The 18,996-nt window shown below is 52.8% G+C and overlaps 2 protein-coding genes across 2 annotated transcripts; one reads left to right on the top strand and one right to left on the bottom strand.

Annotated features, from left to right (window-relative positions):
- Positions 1–1,893: 1,893 nt before the first annotated feature.
- On the top strand, positions 1,894–4,289 carry FRAT2 (FRAT regulator of WNT signaling pathway 2). The gene has a single exon (XM_039465169.2). It carries the CDS (start codon positions 2,205–2,207, stop codon positions 2,904–2,906), a length of 702 nt encoding a protein of 233 aa, XP_039321103.1. The 5' UTR covers positions 1,894–2,204; the 3' UTR covers positions 2,907–4,289.
- A 10,605-nt stretch (positions 4,290–14,894) lies between these two features.
- Positions 14,895–18,363, bottom strand: FRAT1 (FRAT regulator of WNT signaling pathway 1). The gene has a single exon (XM_039465218.2). The coding sequence runs from the start codon at positions 18,179–18,181 to the stop codon at positions 17,342–17,344; it is 840 nt and encodes a 279-aa protein (XP_039321152.1). The 5' UTR covers positions 18,182–18,363; the 3' UTR covers positions 14,895–17,341.
- Between the last annotated feature and the right edge of the window lie 633 nt (positions 18,364–18,996).

Below are 18,996 nucleotides of genomic sequence, written 5' to 3'. Positions count from 1 at the left end.
TTTTTCCATCCCCTGTATTTTTTTTTTTAAACGGGGTTTCACCATGTTGGTCAAGCTGGTCTTGAACTCCTGACCTCAGGTGATCCGCCCGCCTTGGCTTCCAAAGTGTTTGGATTACAGGCGTGAGCCACCACGCCTGGCCTTTTTTCTTTTCTTTTCTTTTTGAGATGAAGTCTTGCTCTGTTGCCCAGGCTGGAGTGCAGCGGTGTCATCTTGGCTCACTGCAACCTCCGCCTCCCGGGTTCAAGCCATTCTCCTGCCTCAGCGCTCCCCCCCCCACCCCCCGAGTAACTGGAATTACAGGTGTCCACCACCACACCCAGCTAATTTTGTATTTTTAGTAGAAACTGGGTTTCGCTCGGCGCGGTGGCTCACGCCTATAATCCCAGCACTTTGCGAGGCCAAGGCGGGTGGATCACGAGGTGAGGAGATCGAGACCATCCTGGTCAACGTGGTGAAACCCCATCTCTACTAAAAATACAAAAAATTAGCTGGGCATGGTGGCGCACGCCTGTAGTCCCAGCTACTCAGGAGGCTGAGGCAGGAGAATTGCTTGAACTCAGGAAGCGGAGGTTGCGGTGAGCCGAGATCGTGCCATTGCACTCCAGCCTGGGTAACAAGAGCGAAACTCCGTCTCAAAAGAAAAAAGAAAAGAAAAGAAACCGGGTTTCACCATCTTGGCCAGGCTGGTCTTTAACTCCTGACCTCAGTGATCCGCCCACCTCGGCCTCCCAAAGTGTTGGGATTACAGGCATGAGCCACCGCTCCCGGCCGATCCCCTATATTTCTATTTGAACCTTAAAAAACAAAACAAAAATGACAAAGTCAACTCTTCTCTCTCTTTTTTTTTTTTCCCTGAGATGGAGTCTTGCTCTGTAGCCAGGCTAGAGTGCAGTGGCACGATCTCGGCTCACTGCAACCTCCGCCTCCTGGGTTCTAGCGATTCCCCTGCCTCAGCCTCCCAGTAGGTGGGACTGCAGGCGTACGCCACCACGCCCCACTAGTTTTTTGTATTTTAGTAGAGATGGGGTTTCACCACGTTGGCCAGGATGGTCTCGATCTCTTCACCTTGTGGTCCACCCACCTCAGCCTCCCAAAGCGTTGGGATTACAGGGGTGAGCCACTGCGCCCGGCCAACTCTTCTCTTTAGCCGAGCGGTGGTGATTCCTAGTCTCATGATATGCCCGGTGACTTGAAGACTGCAGGAGGGAAAGCCTCTGGGACCTCACCTCAGCGATTCTGCTCTGCTTTAAAGGGTTCCCTCAGGCCGGCCGCGGCGGCTCACGCCAGTAAATCTCAACACTTTCGGAGATGAGGAGCTACGACTCCTTGAACTCAGGAGTTCGAGACCAGCCTGGGCAACATAGTGAGGCCCCACCCCCGCCCCGGGTCTCTACAAAAACAATTTCTTTTAATTAGCCAGGCGTGGTGGTTGCGCCCGTGTCCCAGCTGCTCGGGAAGCTGCAGTGGAAGGATCGTTTAAGCCAGAGTTCGAGGCTGCAGTAAGCCGTGTTCTCGCCGCTGCATTTCAACCTGGGCGACAGAGACACCGTCTAAATAATAAGTAAGTAAGGTGCTGTCGCTTCACCCCCAATTCCCTCCGCCTTTTCCCGCCCCGCCTCCTCGAAGCCGGACTCGCGGCGGCCCGCCCCTCCCCCACGCCCGTGGTCAGGAACTGCGGGTGCGCGGTGCTGTAGTCGGGCGGGCCTAGGCGCGGCCGACACGTGGGGAGGGAGGCCGCGGCCCAGGAGGCGGGCCCGGAGTGGGAGTGGGTGTGTCCGTGCGTGGGAGAAACCAACTCCAGCCGCCTCCGAGGTGCCACGTTCTTGCGCAGCTGGTTGGGCCCAGGAGACAGGAAAGCGGTCCCCACGCCCCGGACCCCCTCCTGCGGAAACAACAAACAGAGACGCGGGAGGGCTTCTGTCGCCACCCGCTCCGCACCGCGTCCCCTCGCCTGCTCGCGCGTCACCCCCGCCCCGGCGCGGTGGTAGGGCCCAGTGCAACGTCACCCATTGTTTACAAATCAACCCGAGCCGGCAGGATTCCGGCTCCCGCGGCTGCAGGCGCGCGGCTCGAGTGCCTTGCTGGCTCCGGCTTCCGCGTCTTTCCCGGCCCCGGCTTCGGCTTCGTCCTCAGTCAGGCGCCCGCGGGCAGCCAAGCCTCCAGCGACACCCGCACAGCACCAGGTGCCGGGACAGGGGGCCATGCCCTGCCGGAGGGAGGAGGAAGAGGAAGCCGGCGAGGAGGCGGAGGGGGAGGAAGAGGAGGAGGACAGCTTCCTCCTGCTGGAGCATTCGGTGACGCTGGGCAGCTCGGGCGAGGTGGACCGGCTGGTGGCCCAGATCGGCGAGACTCTGCAGCTGGACGCGGCGCAGGACAGCCCAGCCTCGCCGTGCGCGCCCCCGGGGGCGCCGCTGCGGGCCCCTGGGCCCCCGGCTGCCGCGGTGCCGGCGGACAAGGCGCGACCCCTGGCGGTTCCGCTGCTGCTGCCGCCTCCGTCTGCGGAGACGGTGGGCCCGGCGCCCCATGGGGCCCTGCGCTGTGCCCTGGGCGACCGCGGCCGCGTGCGGGGCCGCGCTGCGCCTTACTGCGTGGCCGAGCTCGCCGCAGGCCCCAGCGCGCTGCCGGGGCCGTGCCGGCGAGGATGGCTCAGGGACGCGGTCACCTCCCGGCGCCTGCAGCAGCGACGATGGACCCAAGCCGGGGCACGCGCCGGCGACGACGACCCGCACCGGCTCCTGCAGCAGCTCGTGCTCTCGGGAAACCTCATCAAGGAAGCGGTGCGGAGGCTCCAACGAGCCGTCGCCGCGGTTGCAGCCACGGGTCCTGCGAGCGCCGCTGGGCCCGGGACAGGCCGCAGCGGACCGGACCCTATTGCCCTGCAGCCATCAGGCGCCTTCCTCTGACCCAGGCACCCTGGAGGAGGAAGAAAGGCTGCTGCTTACACCCAGCAACATCTAGTTTCTACCAACTCTGAGCTGAAGCTGACGTCGCCAACCTGGGAGCGACCACTTTGGCTGGGGTTGGCGCGTGGGGAAGAGATCTCAAGCCAAGAAGTTACCAGCTCCGGCAAGGCTATTGGATAAAACTTAAACGTGGAGAAATGCATGCGCCAGAGCGCGTCCTTGGGACATGAGAATTTACCTGGCTATCCTAGCCAAGGACCTGGGATAAACTAGGAGAACTGTGGCAGCTACTTACATCGACTTGTACCTCACTTAGCCCTTGGGGGCGTCGTGAGCTTGGATTGTTTAAGGAGGGCTCAGTGGGGCTGGAACCGCGATGGCTTTATAACAGTACTTGAAAACTTTACGACACGCATACAGTTTCTTGTTATTTTCCGGTGGAGGAACTTAGTGAAAGTGGTGCTACAATTGCTGTGCAAAGAAATTCTAGAGGGGGAGAAGAATGTAAAAGTTCGGTGGTGGGTGGGTTGGCATTGCCCCTTTCTCCCACCGATTCGGTGGCTGGTGAAGGTGAGAGATGTGAACTCTAGTTAAGGGACTGGAGGGAGGTGAAGAATTTTGCAGGTGGGAGAGTTGGATTTGAATGTGGACTAGTAAATGACTTGACCTTGCCACCTGTGGTTCAAGGTCACAGTTTGCTGTGGGGTTCCTGGGAGAGCTTCCGAACCCGGAATCTTGTCTTTCTCTTGCTCCAAGAAGAGCCCCGTTGGTGCTTTACTACCTACCGCTGGGAGTCTCCCGAGGACACAAATAGGCAGAGAGGGACGCGGAGGGAGAGTTCTTTCCTGTTTGCTTTCCTCTTTACGGAACTCCCGGAAGGCCACTCATGGCCATGCCAGGAGCTTTCTCAGACACAGTCATAAACAATCTCTTGAGTCTCTCTCTTGTCCTCCCAGCTGAGCTTTCTTATTCCACCCTTCCTGGTGTCTATAGGAATGCATGGAAAACCCTGGACGTTTTTCTGCTCTCTCCTGGCCCTCCATGGAGCCACGGGCCTCGGCCTCGGTGGGACCTCACCCGCTCAATTGGTTTCCTCCTGCCGTGCCAGCTCTTCTTTTGTGACTGAAACCGGTTTTCAAATGTGACTCTTGTAGAGGAGAAGCCGCTGGCTTTACCCTTAAACTTGACGGCCCTCTTGTAAGGTGCCACCCCCAAACTTTAAGGTCGCTAAACCAGTTTTCTAAAGATTCAATGGCTTCTTCATCCTCCAGATGTAGCTATTGATGTACACTTCGCAACGGAGTGTCTGAAGTTGTGGCGGTCCTGATTTCTAGGATTTCGTAATTAAAATGTCTGCTGAATAAATTTGGCTTTTGTTTTGGAGCATGGTTTGGTTTGCATTTTGGTGGAAGGTGGGAGAGGGGAAGAAAAGCATATAGGGGGCCGGGTACAGTGGCTCATGCCTGTAATCTCCACTTTGGGAGGCTGAGGCGGGCGTATCCCCTGAGGTCAGGAGTTCAGACCAGCCTGACCGACATGGGGAAACTACCCTGTCTCTACTAAAAATACAAAAAATTAGCCAGGTGTGATGGTGCACACCTGTAATCCCAGCTACTTGGGAGGCTGAGGCAGGAGAATCGCTTGAACCCAGGAGGCGGAGGTTGCAGTGAGCCCAGATGGCGCCATTGCACTCCAGCCTGGGCAACAAAAGTGAAACTGTCTCAACAAAAAAGCATATAGGGATACTACCCTTAATCATGAAGAGGGCCCTTGGGGTAAATAGGGGGACCTGGACAAATGGATTGGGACAGGGTGGCGAGGCACAGAATCCTAGTGGAGCCGCAGTACTTGAGTGCTTCTGAGTTTTGGTTCCACAAGGTCAGGAAATTAAGTCCAGGTTTTTAGAAGCTGCTATATGGGTTTCCACTCCCTTTGTGGAAAGAAAAGGTATTCTAGAAATGCTTTCTGGGCTGGAGAGCAAAGAGGTGCTGTGGGGGAGGGAGGTGGGTTTTCATCTGGATGTTTTTGTGCAAATTGGTGAGGGCACAGGCAAAGCCAGCCTGCTTTCCCCTTTGAGGCTGACCTAGTCTTGAGCTATGGCCTAAGGAGAGATTTTACAGCAGTGCGTTTGATAGTTGTAAAATGGCTTGGTTGAGCAGTCGGGTTAGATTTCACTGAAGTAGCCCTCCTCCTTCTCTCTCTGCCCTGTCTTCCCCAGGCATAGAGCCCTTGCTGAACCCCTTCCTAGTTCCTGCCTTGTCCGTTTTTCTCGTTTGTATTTTATTTTTTTGAGACAGAGTCTTATTACTGTGTCACCCACGTTGGAGTGCAGTGGTGTGCTCTGGGCTCACTGCAGCCTCAGCCTCCTGGGCTCGAGCAGTCCCTCCCACGTCAACCTCCTGAGTAGCTAGGACTACAGGCTCATGCCACCATGCCAGGCTAATTTTTTAGATTTGTGGTAGAGATGGGGTCTCACTGTGTTGCCTAGGCAGGTCTTGAACTCGAGCTAAAGTGATCTGCCTGCCTCAGCCTCCCAAAGTGCTGAGGTTAAAGGCGTGAGCCACCATGCCTGGCCCCTGCCTTGTCCCTTCCCTGCCCAGCGCTACTAACCAGCCCCCAGGGAAAAGCTCTCGTGCTCTGCACGCTCCCAAGGCTGGGACTGCAGAGGAAGGCTGGTGCTCAGTTGACTCAGCCCATTCTGCTCACTAGCTGTGTCATGCCCTTGTGATTTGTAAAACAGTAGTACTTAATAGGGGAGTTGGAAGGGTTAAATGAGGAAGGGGAGACTTCAGTGCTGAAAAAATGATAGCTACTCATTCTTGGTATTACCACACGGCTTTATGTGCCACGAGGTAGGCATTATTTTTCTAATAGATAAGAACTGCAGGCAATTTGGGAAAAGACCTACGGGATCTGAGTGTTTCTCTACTTTCCTAGGTAGAGAGGGAGCTGATCCCTGTTATGGGCAGGCACCCTGGTTGGCACCTTTTACAAGGCTTTTTTTTTTTTTTTTTTTTTGAGACGCTGTCTCACTCTGACCCCAGGCTGGAGTGCAGTGGTGCAATCTTGGTTCACTGCAGCCTCTACCTCCTGGGTTCAAGCAATTCTTCTGCCTCAGCCTCCCAAGAGTAGCTTGGATTACAGCTGCCTACCACCACGCCTGGCTCACTTTTGTATTTTTAGTAGAGATGGGGTTTCACCATGTTGACCAGGCTGGTCTCAAACTCCTGACCTCAAGTGATCCACCCACCTTGGCCTCCCAAAGTGCTGGGATTACAGGCGTGAGCCACTGTGCCTGGCCCTACTTTGCTTTTTACAATGGTGCAAGGTAGGAATTGTTGGTGGTAGAGCAGAATCAGAACTCAGGGCACTTAACTTGGTTCTCTTGCCTCCTGTCTGAACTACACACCCCAACTCCTGTTACTGATCCAGCCATTTACAAAGCCTGTGGAGGGCCTGGAACTTGGCCTGGGGAAGTGTCTCTGTGTTTAGGAGGCAGTGGCCATTTCCAAGGTGTTGCAGCTTGGGATAGTCCATTCCTAGTACTCAGCTCAGGAATGATTTTGGCTAGGATATCCCTAGCCCCTTGTAGTGGATGGGCACAGAGTTGAGACAACTTTGTCTTCTGAAGGGGCCAATGCCCATGTTTCCCTGGTAACATTCTGCAAGTGTCTAGCCTAGAAGGACTAGAGCAATAGGGAAATAATGAGAAACGGTGTTTGTGTGTGTGTGTGTGTGTGTGTGTGTGTGTCTGAGAGACAGAGAGAGAGTGTTTGTGGAGAATTAAAAGTTTCCTGTGGGAAGTTAAAAGGACAGAAACCTGGTGCCTCGTAAATGACTAGGAGTTGGAGAGGGTTCAGGGTTGAAGATAAAGATTCGGCAGTCAAGGCTAAGGGGGTGGGTGGGGCAGGGGTGTGGAGTGGGGCCTGGGAGATGGGCAGTAATAACACCAGGTAATGTGCAGTAGTGCCTGTCACTTGCCAGGCTGTGTTCTAAACACTTTTTCTTTTCCTTTTTTTTTTTTTTTTTGAGACACTCTCACTCTCACCCAGGCTGGAGTGCAGTGGCGTGGTCTTGGCTCACTGCAACCTCTGCCTTCCGGGTTTAAGTGATTCTTCTGCCTCAGCCTTCCAAGTAGATGTAGCTACAGGTGGGCACCACCATACCCGGCTGGTTTTTTTGTTTGTTTGTTTTTTGTTTTTTTTTTGGTACAGACGAAATTTCCTTATATTGTCCAGGCTGGTCTCGAACTCCTGACCTCAAGTGATCCTCTCACCTTGGCCTCCCAAGTGCTGGGATTATAGGTGTGAGCCACCACACCCAGCCTGTGTGTGCCGGGCCTGTGTTCTAAACACTTTACAAAGACCCAACTCATCAAATCTCTATGGGAGGAAGAAGACTACACAAAAGGAACAGACAGAATAAAAGAACCAAGAGAAGCCAAAGGTGGTTGTAGGGTGAACAACGGAAGTGTGGAATGTACGTGGGTCCACATGTGCATATAACAAACACAGCTGTGTCTGTTATCTCTAAGTATATCCTCTGTGGTCAGGCCACAGAGATCCAGGGCATGTGGAATCAGATCTTGTTGAATGACTTTCACTGTCTTTTGAACCCTGAAGTTAATTCTCAAGTTCCCTTTGTCAGCACCCTTAAGTAGCATGTTTTGACATCTGCACTGAATTCTTCCCCTACTTAGCCCAGCTGAAGAAAAGTATGGTGCATCAGCAGAAAGGGGTTTGTGACTTCAGTGTCCAGGAAAGATTTTCAGGAAAACCTAGGAAACCATTTTTCACCAATCTTAGGCTATCGAATCTAATTTAGACAGTTACAGAAATGGGCCAAAGGCAGGGCAAAGGTAACAGGATGATAACCAGCTCTTGCTTTTTTTAACCCACCCAAATCAATAAGTCAAACAAACTGCCTGGGCAGCCTATCAATTGGGGGTTGTGATTTTACCTGCTATCAGTCAGCAGTTGATAAGGGGGAGCACTTAAACTCCTTGGTATCAGTTTTAGTTTTCATTCTATTATACCATCAGCTACAGATAATTCATTCACAGAAAAATAACAGAAACATCTCCAGCCATCCCAGGCACGAAGGATTACACAAGGTGGTTTCGGCAGCCAATCTGTCAGGTTCCAGCCACCCTGTGGCAGGACAGTTAGTGACACAGGGAGCTGTCATGTGGGGCATCCCCACCCATAGTCCCCCTAAGCCCTGCCCTTCAAACCTGCCCTGGCTGAGGACCCCATACTGCCCGACTCCGCCAGGATCTTAGTCCTTTATGGGATCTTTCCTTTGATTTCACTCCCTTTTTTTTTTTTTTTCTTGAGACAGAGTTTCGCTCTGTCACCCAGGCTGGAGTGCAGTGGTGCCATCTTGGCTCCTGGGTTCAAGTGATTCTCCTGCCTCAGCCTCCTGAGTAGCTGGGACTACAGGCATATTCCACCATGCCCAGCTAAGTTTTGTATTTTTTTTTTTTTTTTTTTTTTGAGACAGAGTTTCACTCTTGTTACCCAGGCTGGAGTGCAATGGCGCGATCTCGGCTCACCGCAACATCCGCCTCCTGGGTTCAGGCAATTCTCCTGCCTCAGCCTCCTGAGTAGCTGGGATTACAGGCACACGCCACCATGCCCAGCTAATTTTTTGTATTTTTAGTAGAGACGGGGTTTCACCATGTTGACCAGGATGGTCTCGATCTCTTGACCTCGTGATCCACCCGCCTCGGCCTCCCAAAGTGCTGGGATTACAGGCTTGAGCCACCGCGCCCGGCCAAGTTTCATATTTTTAGTAGAGTTTCACCATGTTAGCCAGGCTGTTCTTGAACTCCTGACCTCAGGTGATCCACCCACCTAAGCCTCCCAAAGTTCTGGGATTACAGGCACAAGCTACTGCGCCCGGCGATTTCAAGCTTTTGTATCCCCCATCTGCATTCAGACAAGCACAGGTGTCTCCTGGCTGAGTGAATTCTTCCCTTGATCCATTTTCCCTTTTTAGCTGTTGTCCCCTTTTCCCATCTGCAGACTTGTGGGCACCACAACGTCCCAAGCACCCCATTCCCTTAGCCTCTGCCAGTCTGTTGAAATTGCCCCATGTGTTCGCTCTGCAAATATTTACTAAATACCAGTACCCTGGCGCTGTTGCTAAATGCAGCTATGTTTCAGGCAGTGGCCTAAGCATTTTTACTAGCATTAGCTCAATTAATCCTCACAACAACCCTATGAGGTGGGGACTTTTATTATAATGGAACTTTGCAAATGAACTTAAGGTTAGAGAGGGGAAGTCACCTGCCCACGGTTGCAGGAAGGAGCTTTCAAGGAAGGAGCCAAGTAGTCTGGCTCCAGAGCCACGATTTTACAGCTACCCGGTACTGTAACAGGCCTACCATTTTTCGTTTGGAAATGTTCCTGGTGTTTTCCTCTCCCCGCCCATGCCCTTATCGCCTGGGTGCCTGGGAGCTCTAACAGCCATTCAGCCGATCCGGCTGACCATCGGTGCTTCCTCTCAGCTCCAGACCACTCCCCATGCTGTGCGGCCTGACAATCTGCCAAAAACATCCTCTTCATCTTGTCACTCCTCTGCCATCACAAAATATATAATCTATTGGGGAAGAGAAGACATTCACATATGAGTCCCTGAGATAACTCTAATGACAGTAAATAAAATGTGAGAGTGAGAACAAAATGAACTCAAAGGCCACTTTCTGCGAGGAAATTGCATGGTTTTCTCTTTCTTTTTTTTTTTTTTGGAGATGGAGTCTCACTGTCACCCAGGTTGGCGTGCAATGGCACAACCTCACCTCACTGCAACCTCCACCTCATGAGTTCAAGTGATTCTCCTGCCTCGGTCTTCTGAGTAGCTGGGACTACAGGCGCCCGCCATCATACCTGGTTAATTTTTGTGTTTTTAGTAGAGATGGGGTTTCACCATGTTGGCCAGGCTGGTCTCGAACTCCTGACCTCAGGTGATCCACCAGTCTTGGCCTCCCAAAGTGCTGGGATTACAGGTGTGAGCCACCGAGCCTACCCTATTGTATGTTTTTTTTAGTACAGATTATAGACAGGAGTGGACAGGACAGGCAAGTAGAACTTGAGCATTGAATTTCAGAACTGGAGCATTTGGAAAAGGATAGGTTTTCTGATAGGAAATGGGGGAGTTAAGAGCTGTGGTCCCAGGTTGTCCTCATTGCCAGCTGCCTTTATTCCACCAGTTCCAACCCGGAGCTGCTTTCCAGGCTTAGCTTGGCTCCGCTCCCCACCACCCTTTTTTTTTTTTTTTTTTTTTTTTCTCGGCTCACCGCAACCTCCGCCTCCTGGGTTCAGGCAATTCTCCTGCCTCAGCCTCCTGAGTAGCTGGGATTACAGGCACACGCCACCATGCCCAGCTAATTTTTTTTTTTGTATTTTTAGTAGAGACGGGGTTTCACCATGTTGACCAGGATGGTCTCGATCTCTCGACCTCGTGATTCACCCGCCTCGACCTCCCAAAGTGCTGGGATTACAGGCTTGAGCCACCGCGCCCGGCCTTTTTTTTTTTTTTTTTTGAGATGGAGTTTCGCTCCGTCACCCAGACTAGAGTACCATGGGGTGATCTCCGCTCACTGCAACCTTTCCCTCCTGGGCTCAAGTGATTCTCCTGCCTCAGACTCCTGAGTAGCTGGGACTACAGGTGTGTGTCACCATGCCCAGCTAATTTTTGTATTATTAGTAGAGACGGGGTTTCACCGTATTGGCCAGGCTGGTCTTGAACTCTTGACCTCGTGATCCACCCACTCTGGCTTCCCAAAGTGCTGGGATTATAGGCGTGATCCACCACGCCCGGCATAAATGAGTTTATTGAGCTTACTGACCCTGTCTCAAATCACACAGCTGGCGGTGGAGGGCTGCCTGCAGAGGCCCCATTCTTACCTATTCTGTCCTTTGGGTAACACTGGTAGGGGCAGGTCAACTGTGCTCCCTTCAGTTATGATGGAAAACCAGGAGTAAGCACTACTCAGGAGAGTTTTTGCCCCTTCGCCTGCACCAGCTATCACAGTGTGCAAATGGAGTGTACCTCAGAGTGAAAACCTCCCTGAGCTTCCATCTGTAAATGAGGCGGTATAGCAGACTGCTGAAGGCTGAGCTCTCCGGGGGCTGACGGATTGTGATTACTGAGCATTGGTACAAGAGGGGGGCTAATTGAGTGAGTTAGTAATTTGGTTGCCAAGGTAACTCTTTCCTGATTGGAAGGAAGGGATCACAGGATTCAACACAGACTTTGCTAGATAGGAAAGTGGTGTCTGATCTTTGCTCCATGTTTCTGTTTCTGAGCTGGATAAAGAAAGAGCAAAAAAGGGTAAAAACTGAATCCAAATATTGTCGCATGCATGTCTAATTTAGGATGGAATCTGTGAGGTGTGGCATTCTTTTCTCTAAATCACTTATTTGCCAATGTATATGTTCACTTTTTTTTTTCATTCAATTTTATAGCTTTGTTCTCTTATCTCACCCGGGCCATTTTCTGTGGCCAGCTGTCTTCATAGGATGCTGAACAATTTGTAAGGAAGTGGCATTCCCTAACTCAGGCTAGGGACCTGAAGCACAATTTTCCGGGGTTCCAATGGCAGGGCCACCAATTTGGGCAACTACAGGGATGTCATTCCCTTGGTAGCCTATGTGCAGAGTTGTACAGTGGACAATATTGGACCATGTTTCATGATATGAAGCCATTGGAAAGAGCCCTGAGTTGGGAGCTGGGAGACCTAGGTTCGAGACTCTGCTAAGCCTCTGGCTTCATAAACAACTTTGGTAGGTCACTCTGCCCTGCTCACTTCCTTGGACTCTTTTTCCACCTATAAAATGGTCTAGTATGAATTTTTTTTTTTTTTTTTTTTTTTTTTGAGATGGAGTTTTTGCTCTGTTATCCAGGCTGGAGTGCAATGGCAAGATCTCGGCTCACTGCACCCTCTGCCTCCAGGGTTCAAGCAATTCTCTGCCTCAGCCTTCTGAGTAGCTGGGATTACAGGCACCTGCCACCATGCCCAGCTAATTTTTGTATTTTTAGTAGAGATGAGGTTTCCCTATGTTGGCCAGGCTGGTGAACTCTTGACCTCAGGTGATCCATCTGCCTCAGTCTCCCAAAGTGCTGGAATTACAGGTGTGAGCCATGGTGCCTGCCCCAATATGACTTTTAAAAATACTTTATGTCAATCCTGGCGGGGCAAGGTGGCTCACATCTGTAATCCCAGCACTTTGGGAGGCTGAGGCAGATGGATTGCTTGAGCCCAGGAGTTTGAGAACAGCCTGGGCAACATGGCAAAACCTTGTCTCTAGAAAAAATTTTAAAATTAGCCGGACACAGTGACATGCACCTGTCATTCCAATTACTCAGGAGATGGGAGAATCACTTGATTACAGGAGCTCACACTCAGCACTTTGGGAGGCTGAGGTGGGTGGATCAAAAGGTCAAGAGATTGAGATCGCCGGGCGCGGTGGCTCAAGCCTGTAATCCCAGCACTTTGGGAGGCCGAGGCGGGTGCATCACAAGGTCAAGAGATCGAGACCATCCCGGTCAACATAGTGAAACCCCGTCTCTACTAAAAATACAAAAAATTAGCTGGGCATGGTGGTGCATGCCTGTAATCCCAGCTACTCAGGAGGCTGAGGCAGGAGAATTGCCTGAACCCAGGAGGCGGAGTTTGCGGTGAGCCGAGATCGCGTCATTGCACTCCAGCCTGGGTAACGAGAGCGAAACTCCGTCTCAAAAACAAACAAAAACAAAAAACAAAAAAACAAAAAAAAAAGAGATTGAGATCATCCTGGCCAACATGGTGAAACCCCCTGTCTCTACTAAAAATACAAAAATTGGGCTAGGCGTGGTGGCTCACGCCTGTAATCCAAGCATTTTGGAGGCCAGGGCGGGCGGATCACCTGAGGTCAGGAGTTCAAGACCAGCCTGACCAACAGGGTGAAACCCCATCTTAAAATAAATACATAAAAATAAAAATAGTGGCCGGGCGCCGTGGCTCAAGCTTGTAATCCCAGCACTTTGGGAGGCCAAGGCAGGTGGATCACGAGGTCAAGAGATCGAGACCATCCTGGTGAACATGGTGAAACTCCGTCTCTACTAAAAATACAAAAATTAGCTGGGCATGGTGGCGCGTGCCTGTAATCCCAGCTACTCTGGAGGCTGAGGCAGGAGAATTGCCTGAACCCCGGAGGTGGAGGTTGCAGTGAGCCGAGATCGCGCCATTGCACTCCAGCCTGGGTTACAAGAGTGAAAACTCCATTTCAAAAAAATAAAATAAAATAAAAAATAATTAAAAAAAGAAAATAAAAATACAAAAATTAGCGGGTGTGGTGGCATACACCTGTAATCCGAGCTACTCCGGAGGCTGAGGCAGGAGAATTACTTGAACCTGGGAGGTGGAGGTTGTGGTGAGGGAAGAAAACACCACTGTACCCTAGCGTGGGTGAGAGAGTAAGACTTCATCTCAAAGAAAAAAGTGCTAAAGTGCTATAAATAGAGAGGCTTTAGTTTTTTCCAGTTTTCCTTTTTTAGGAGGACATTGTACTACATGGGCCCTAAGGTTGAGTCTGACCTTAACCAGTCATTCTTATTACAAGAAGCTATGCACAGTCGGTGCAGTGACATAAATCATAGCCAGTTTTAGGATGGAGAGAAAGCCCTGGGTTGCTCAGAACCCCTTACACCTTGGATAAATCCTACCTCCACTAAGAAAGGGAACTAGGCCGGGCGCGGTGGCTCAAGCCTGTAATCCCAGCACTTTGGGAGGTCGAGGCGGGTGGATCACGAGGTCAAGAGATCGAGACCATCCTGGTCAACATAGTGAAACCCCGTCTCTACTAAAAACAAAAAATTAGCTGGGCATGGTGGTGCGTGCCTGTAATCCCAGCTACTCAGGAGGCTGAGGCAGGAGAATTGCCTGAGCCCAGGAGGCGGAGGTTGCGATGAGCCGAGATCGTGCCATTGCACTCCAGCCTGGGTAACGAGCGAAACTCTGTCTCAAAAAAAAAAAAAAAGAAAAGAAAGGGAACTACGGACTTCAGGGATACTCCCATGCCAGGGGACATCACTACCTTACCACTTTTCCCTCATGCTTAGCGCCCAGAGGTGGTGCTCACTGCACTGTTGGGGTCTTGTCTTCCTCAGTTTGTATTAGAGTCTCTATAGTTACCGTTCCCATGCTAGAGAACACTGGACTGAGCCCCCCTACAGCTCTTTCTGGGCATGTTGTGGGAAATGACAGGCTTGGTGGGTTCTGAAGGTACTCCACAGAGACCATCAGGGTCTGTGTGTGAATTTCAGAAAATGGGGCATTGAGCCAAAAAGGGAGTTAGAAAATCAGGACTCAGAGTCATAGAACACTCTAGAAAGCAGGTTTGGGATCATGGCATGCTCTCGTTTTGTGGGAAAATGAGGACACAGTCAGTTGGCTGCTGAGGAGCAGTCCTGGGAAGGAAGGGGTAGGGACTCAATACTGTTCATCTCCAGCATGTGCCAGTCACCATATGCTTTTTATTAATTTATTTTCTTTTTTTTTTTCTTTCTTTTTTTTTTTTTGAGACGGAGTTTCGCTCTTGTTACCCAGGCTGGAGTGCAATGGCGCGATCTCGGCTCACCGCAACCTCCACCTCCTGGGTTCAGGCGATTCTCCTACATCAGCCTCCTGAGTAGCTGTGATTACAGGCACGCGCCACCATGCCCAGCTAATTTTTAGTATTTTTAGTAGAGACAGGGTTTCACCATGTTGACCAGGATGGTCTCGATCTCTTGACCTCGTGATCCACCCGCCTCGGCCTCCCAAAGTGCTGGGATTATAGGCTTGAGCCACCGCGCCCGGCCTATTAATTTATTTTCTTGAGGCAGGGTCTTGCTTTGTCACCCAGGTGGTAGTGCAGTGGCTCAGTCATGGCTCACTACAGCGTCAAACTCCTGGGCTCAAGCAATCCTCCTGCCTCATTTATTTATTTATTTATTTTTGTAGAGATGAGGTGTCACTATGTTGCCCTGGCTGGTCTTGAACTTCTGGGCTCAAGCAGTTTTCTCACTTTGGCCTCCCAAAGTGCTACTAGGATTACAGGTGCAAGCTACCGGGCCTGGCCCACCTTTTATTTCATTATCCCTATTGTACGGATGAGGAAACTGAAGACCACAGAGGTAGAGCAGCTTGTCCAAGGTTCCCTTCCCACTTCAGAAGCACACTTAAACCCTGGGTACTCCTTCCTCAGAGGGAGGAAATTAGCTCCTTCCGTGAGGGAACAGACTGAAGTCAGAACTAGAAGGATAGACATGGGCTGTTATGTCACTGCTTAGGGGCAGAATGGCATAAATGCCCCAGGGGCAAAGAGAGGAGTCTTTTATTAGTTTCCAGCCAGCTTTCCTACCACCAGGCTCCCATTGTGAGCAGTTCCCTAATCAAGAGCTGCCCCAGCCTTAAGGGCCACCCTGTGGAACAAGTGCACTTACTTAATGGCCACAGTAGAAAGAAAGGACAAAAAAAAAAAAAAACCCAAAAAACAAAACAAAACAAAACAAAAACCCTCCCAGTCTGCACTGACTGGCTGATCTGATGTCCTTTGCTAATAGAGGCAGCTTTATAACACATCTCCATCACTGACTAGTAATCCAAAAGGCTCTGAGGTTTTAACGAATGGGATTGGTCCAAAACCTGACCTCACTTTCATTTAATTTCATGCCAGCACCAATACACACCCAGCTGCGGAGACCTTGTCTAGCTAGTGAGCTGCTCAGACACAAAGGCGCTCTAATTACCATCCGCAAGCCAGGCTGACAGGGCTTTCAAGTGTTTTCATGTTTATGGAGATCAGAGAAATGTGTTCTGTACATCTTTTTCACCAATGGCAAGTATAAAATAAAACCAAACAAAAAAACCCAACACATTTATTCAAAGCAGGCATTTCAGTTAAGTTAAAATCCTATAATCAGGACAGCCACAATTCCAGACACTCCGGTGCGAAGTGTAGATATGTCAGTAGCCACATCTGGATGATGAACAAGCCATTGACTATAAAACTAGAACAACAGCACAGTCTCAGCGCCTTCAGTGAGTGAACAGTATGTTCCAAGCACTTCACCATGGTTCACAATGGCAAAGCCTGCAGCTTCTCCATTTGGAGGGTCACATTTTCTACTCGGTTTCCTGCACTTACAAAGGCCAGCTGGCATGGCTGGGGGAGGGGCAGAGGGAGGAAATCAACTCCGTCTATCCAGGGAATTGCAGCTGTTACTGCAAATGGCCCCGGAGAGCCCATTATAAGCTGCTGTGCTAGGCTGTGTGTCCCTGGAGTGCCCATCACATGACGTCTCCCTAGCCCCCAACCCAGGCCCCCAGGATCCCTGCGCCATGAGTAGGACAGCAGAGCCGAGTGGTAGAGGAGGAGCCCAGGACTCCCACTAGCGAGTTTCCGTGAAAGCCGGGGCCGCGGCCAGGGGCGGTGGTCGCCCAGGGAAGCACAGGCGCCCAGCACGTCCGCGCTTTCCCACAACCGCGGTGGTGGCGGCGCGCGTGTCCTCAGGAGACTCCAGAACTTGCAAAACACTGCGCTCGTCTCCGAACACGGGCAGAACCCGACTACTGTGCCCCTCAACCCAGTGCGTGCCCAGGAAACAGTGACCTTGAACTCTCAGAGAGGCGGGCCGGCTGTGAATACACGTTAGAGAGGGCGTGGGGTTTACTCCGCGCCTCATTCTACCCTTCCACCACCATTCAGCATCCCCCGCCCCCACCTCCTGTCCCCACCCGTGTCGTATAGCCTTCCTCCCCTACTCTGAGAAAGGCAGACAATTGCAAAGAGAGGGCGGGGGTTACTCCTATTCAATCCCCAAAGGGTCCCTTCATGGCACCGCGTGTTTGATATTAAGCAGCACCTCCAAAGACACAAGATGTTTTTTTTTTTTTAAAGTGTCGAAAATATTCAAGTCCGGCAGATTGGGGTGCACACTGAAATTATCTACTCATGTTTTCCTCCGACAAAGTGGACCAGGAGCCAGCTCTAAAAAGGTAAAGCAGTAACTGGCATCATCCTCCGTGGTTCCGGCGCACTGCAATCTCGAGAAGCGTGGACTGTGGCCACATGGTCGCAGGCTGGAGGGCACTGAGAGGCTGCGCGGAACTGCAGGCTCCGCGGCCAGGTCGGGTCACGCCAAATAAGGAGTTCTACTGACTTGTAAGCTTGGGGTGCGCTCTGTAAAATCTGCCTTAAATAGGGGCAAGTCCTGCATTCCAAATATTTTGGCCTTAGACCCCAGTTTCCCGTGAAACATTCGCGATTTTTCAGTTCCTCATCATTAGCTTTTTTTCTCTCGCTTCCAAAAGCCAGAGTTCTCCATCAGCCTGAGCAGAACTGCAGCCCTCAGGGGAACCCCTTGCCCTCCAGTCTGAGGCTGGCGCTGTGACCACCCCAGGCGTGTTAGCTGCCGGGGACAGGAACGCCGTCGCCAGTTCTGAGCTGCGCCCTCCCGGACGCGCCTGGGTCACTGCAGGCCGCGCGAGGGCTTCGAGGCGAAGGGGGTTCATGCACCGGGGCCGACAGCGGTCCCAGGAGCGGGCGTTGGGGAAGCTTTGCACGTAACTGCAGCCGTCGAGAATGAAGCCTCCGCACGGCCTCCTTGATGAGGTTTCCAGAGAGCACTAGCTGCTGCAGGAGCCGGTGCGGGTCGTCGTCGCCTGTGCGGGTTTCGGGTTGGGATCCGCGTCGCTGCTGCAGGCGGCGGGAGGCGGCGGCGCCCCGGAGCCATCCTCGCCGGCACGGACCCGACAGCGGCTGCGGGACGCCCTGCTTGCCAGCCCCCCGAGGCCCATCAAGGTCGGCCTGAGGGGGCAGTGGGGACAGCGCGCTGGGGCCTGCGGCGAGCTCTGCCACGCAGTAGGGCGCAGCGCGGCCCCGCACGCGGCCGCGGTCCCCCAGGGTGCAGCGCAGGGCCCCAGGGGGCGCCGGGCCCACCGTCTCCATCGACACCGGCGGCAGCAGCAGCGGCATCGCTGGGGGCCGGGCCTTGTCCGCCCGCACTGCTGCAGCCAGGGGCCCCGGGGCCCGCAGCGGCGCCCCCGGGGGCGCGCACGGCGAGGCTGGGCTGTCCTGCGCCGCGTCCAGCTGCAGCGTTTCGCCGATCTGGGCCACCAGCCGGTCCACCTCGACCGAGCCGCCCAGCGCCACCGACTGCTCCAGCAGGAGGAAGCTGTCCTCCTCCTCTTCCTCCCCCTCCGCCTCCTCGCCGGCTTCCTCTTCCTCCTCTCTCCGGCAGGGCATGGCCCCCTGTCCGGGCACCCGGAGCTGTGTGGGCGTCGCTGGAGGCTTAGCTGCCCGTGGGCGCGGTGGGCCGCGGCGGAGCGGGCGCGGGGCTGAGGCCGAAGCCCGGGCCGGGGCGGACGCGGAAGCCGGAGCCCACCAGGCACTAGTGCCGCGCGCCTGCCGCCGCGGGAGCCGGAATCCTGCCGGCTCGGGTTGATTTGTAAACAATGGGTGACGTAGCACTGGGCCCTACCACCGCGCCGGGGCGGGGGTGCTGTGCCGCTGGGGGGGGCGGAGCTCCTGCGGAACTAGGGGTCTGGGTGAAGCAGGGCTGCCGTCTTAGCTCCTTCGCTAAGAGTGCTGTCTGGAGGGGCGCCCTGGGGACCTGATCCTGGCTCCCGCAGTAGGGCGCAGTTGGCATTTCCAGAAATGGACACCAGCGTGGACCCTGTTGGTTTCTTCCACACACAAGCACATACACTAACACACACACACCCACCCACACACCCCTTCTCTCTGTGCGTCAACTTAACCGGTTTTTAGCGTTTGCGCTTTTGAGGTCCGGTAGGCGGGCGTCTGGAGAGTCTGGAAAGGAAGCGGAGTCAGGCTAGAGATTTGTACGGAGATTATAGAGAAACGAAGCTGACAGGAATGGAAAGGAAGAAGGGGACCTTGTCGTGCGATGGGGGTGGCAGAGTTGGAAATGGCAAAGAAAGGCCACAAATGAATGTTTCTTGATTGAGATCCTGGGCGATGGGGGCCTGGACTGGGGTTGGCGTTGCTGGAGAGGAGAGGAGGAAGTTGCTAGTCTTTTTTTTTTTTTTTTTTTTTTT

The sequence above is a fragment of the Saimiri boliviensis genome, chromosome 12 (genome assembly GCF_048565385.1).
Source record: "Saimiri boliviensis isolate mSaiBol1 chromosome 12, mSaiBol1.pri, whole genome shotgun sequence".
Classification (NCBI taxonomy): Eukaryota; Metazoa; Chordata; class Mammalia; order Primates; family Cebidae; genus Saimiri; species Saimiri boliviensis.
This window is presented reverse-complemented; position numbering and strand designations above follow the sequence as displayed.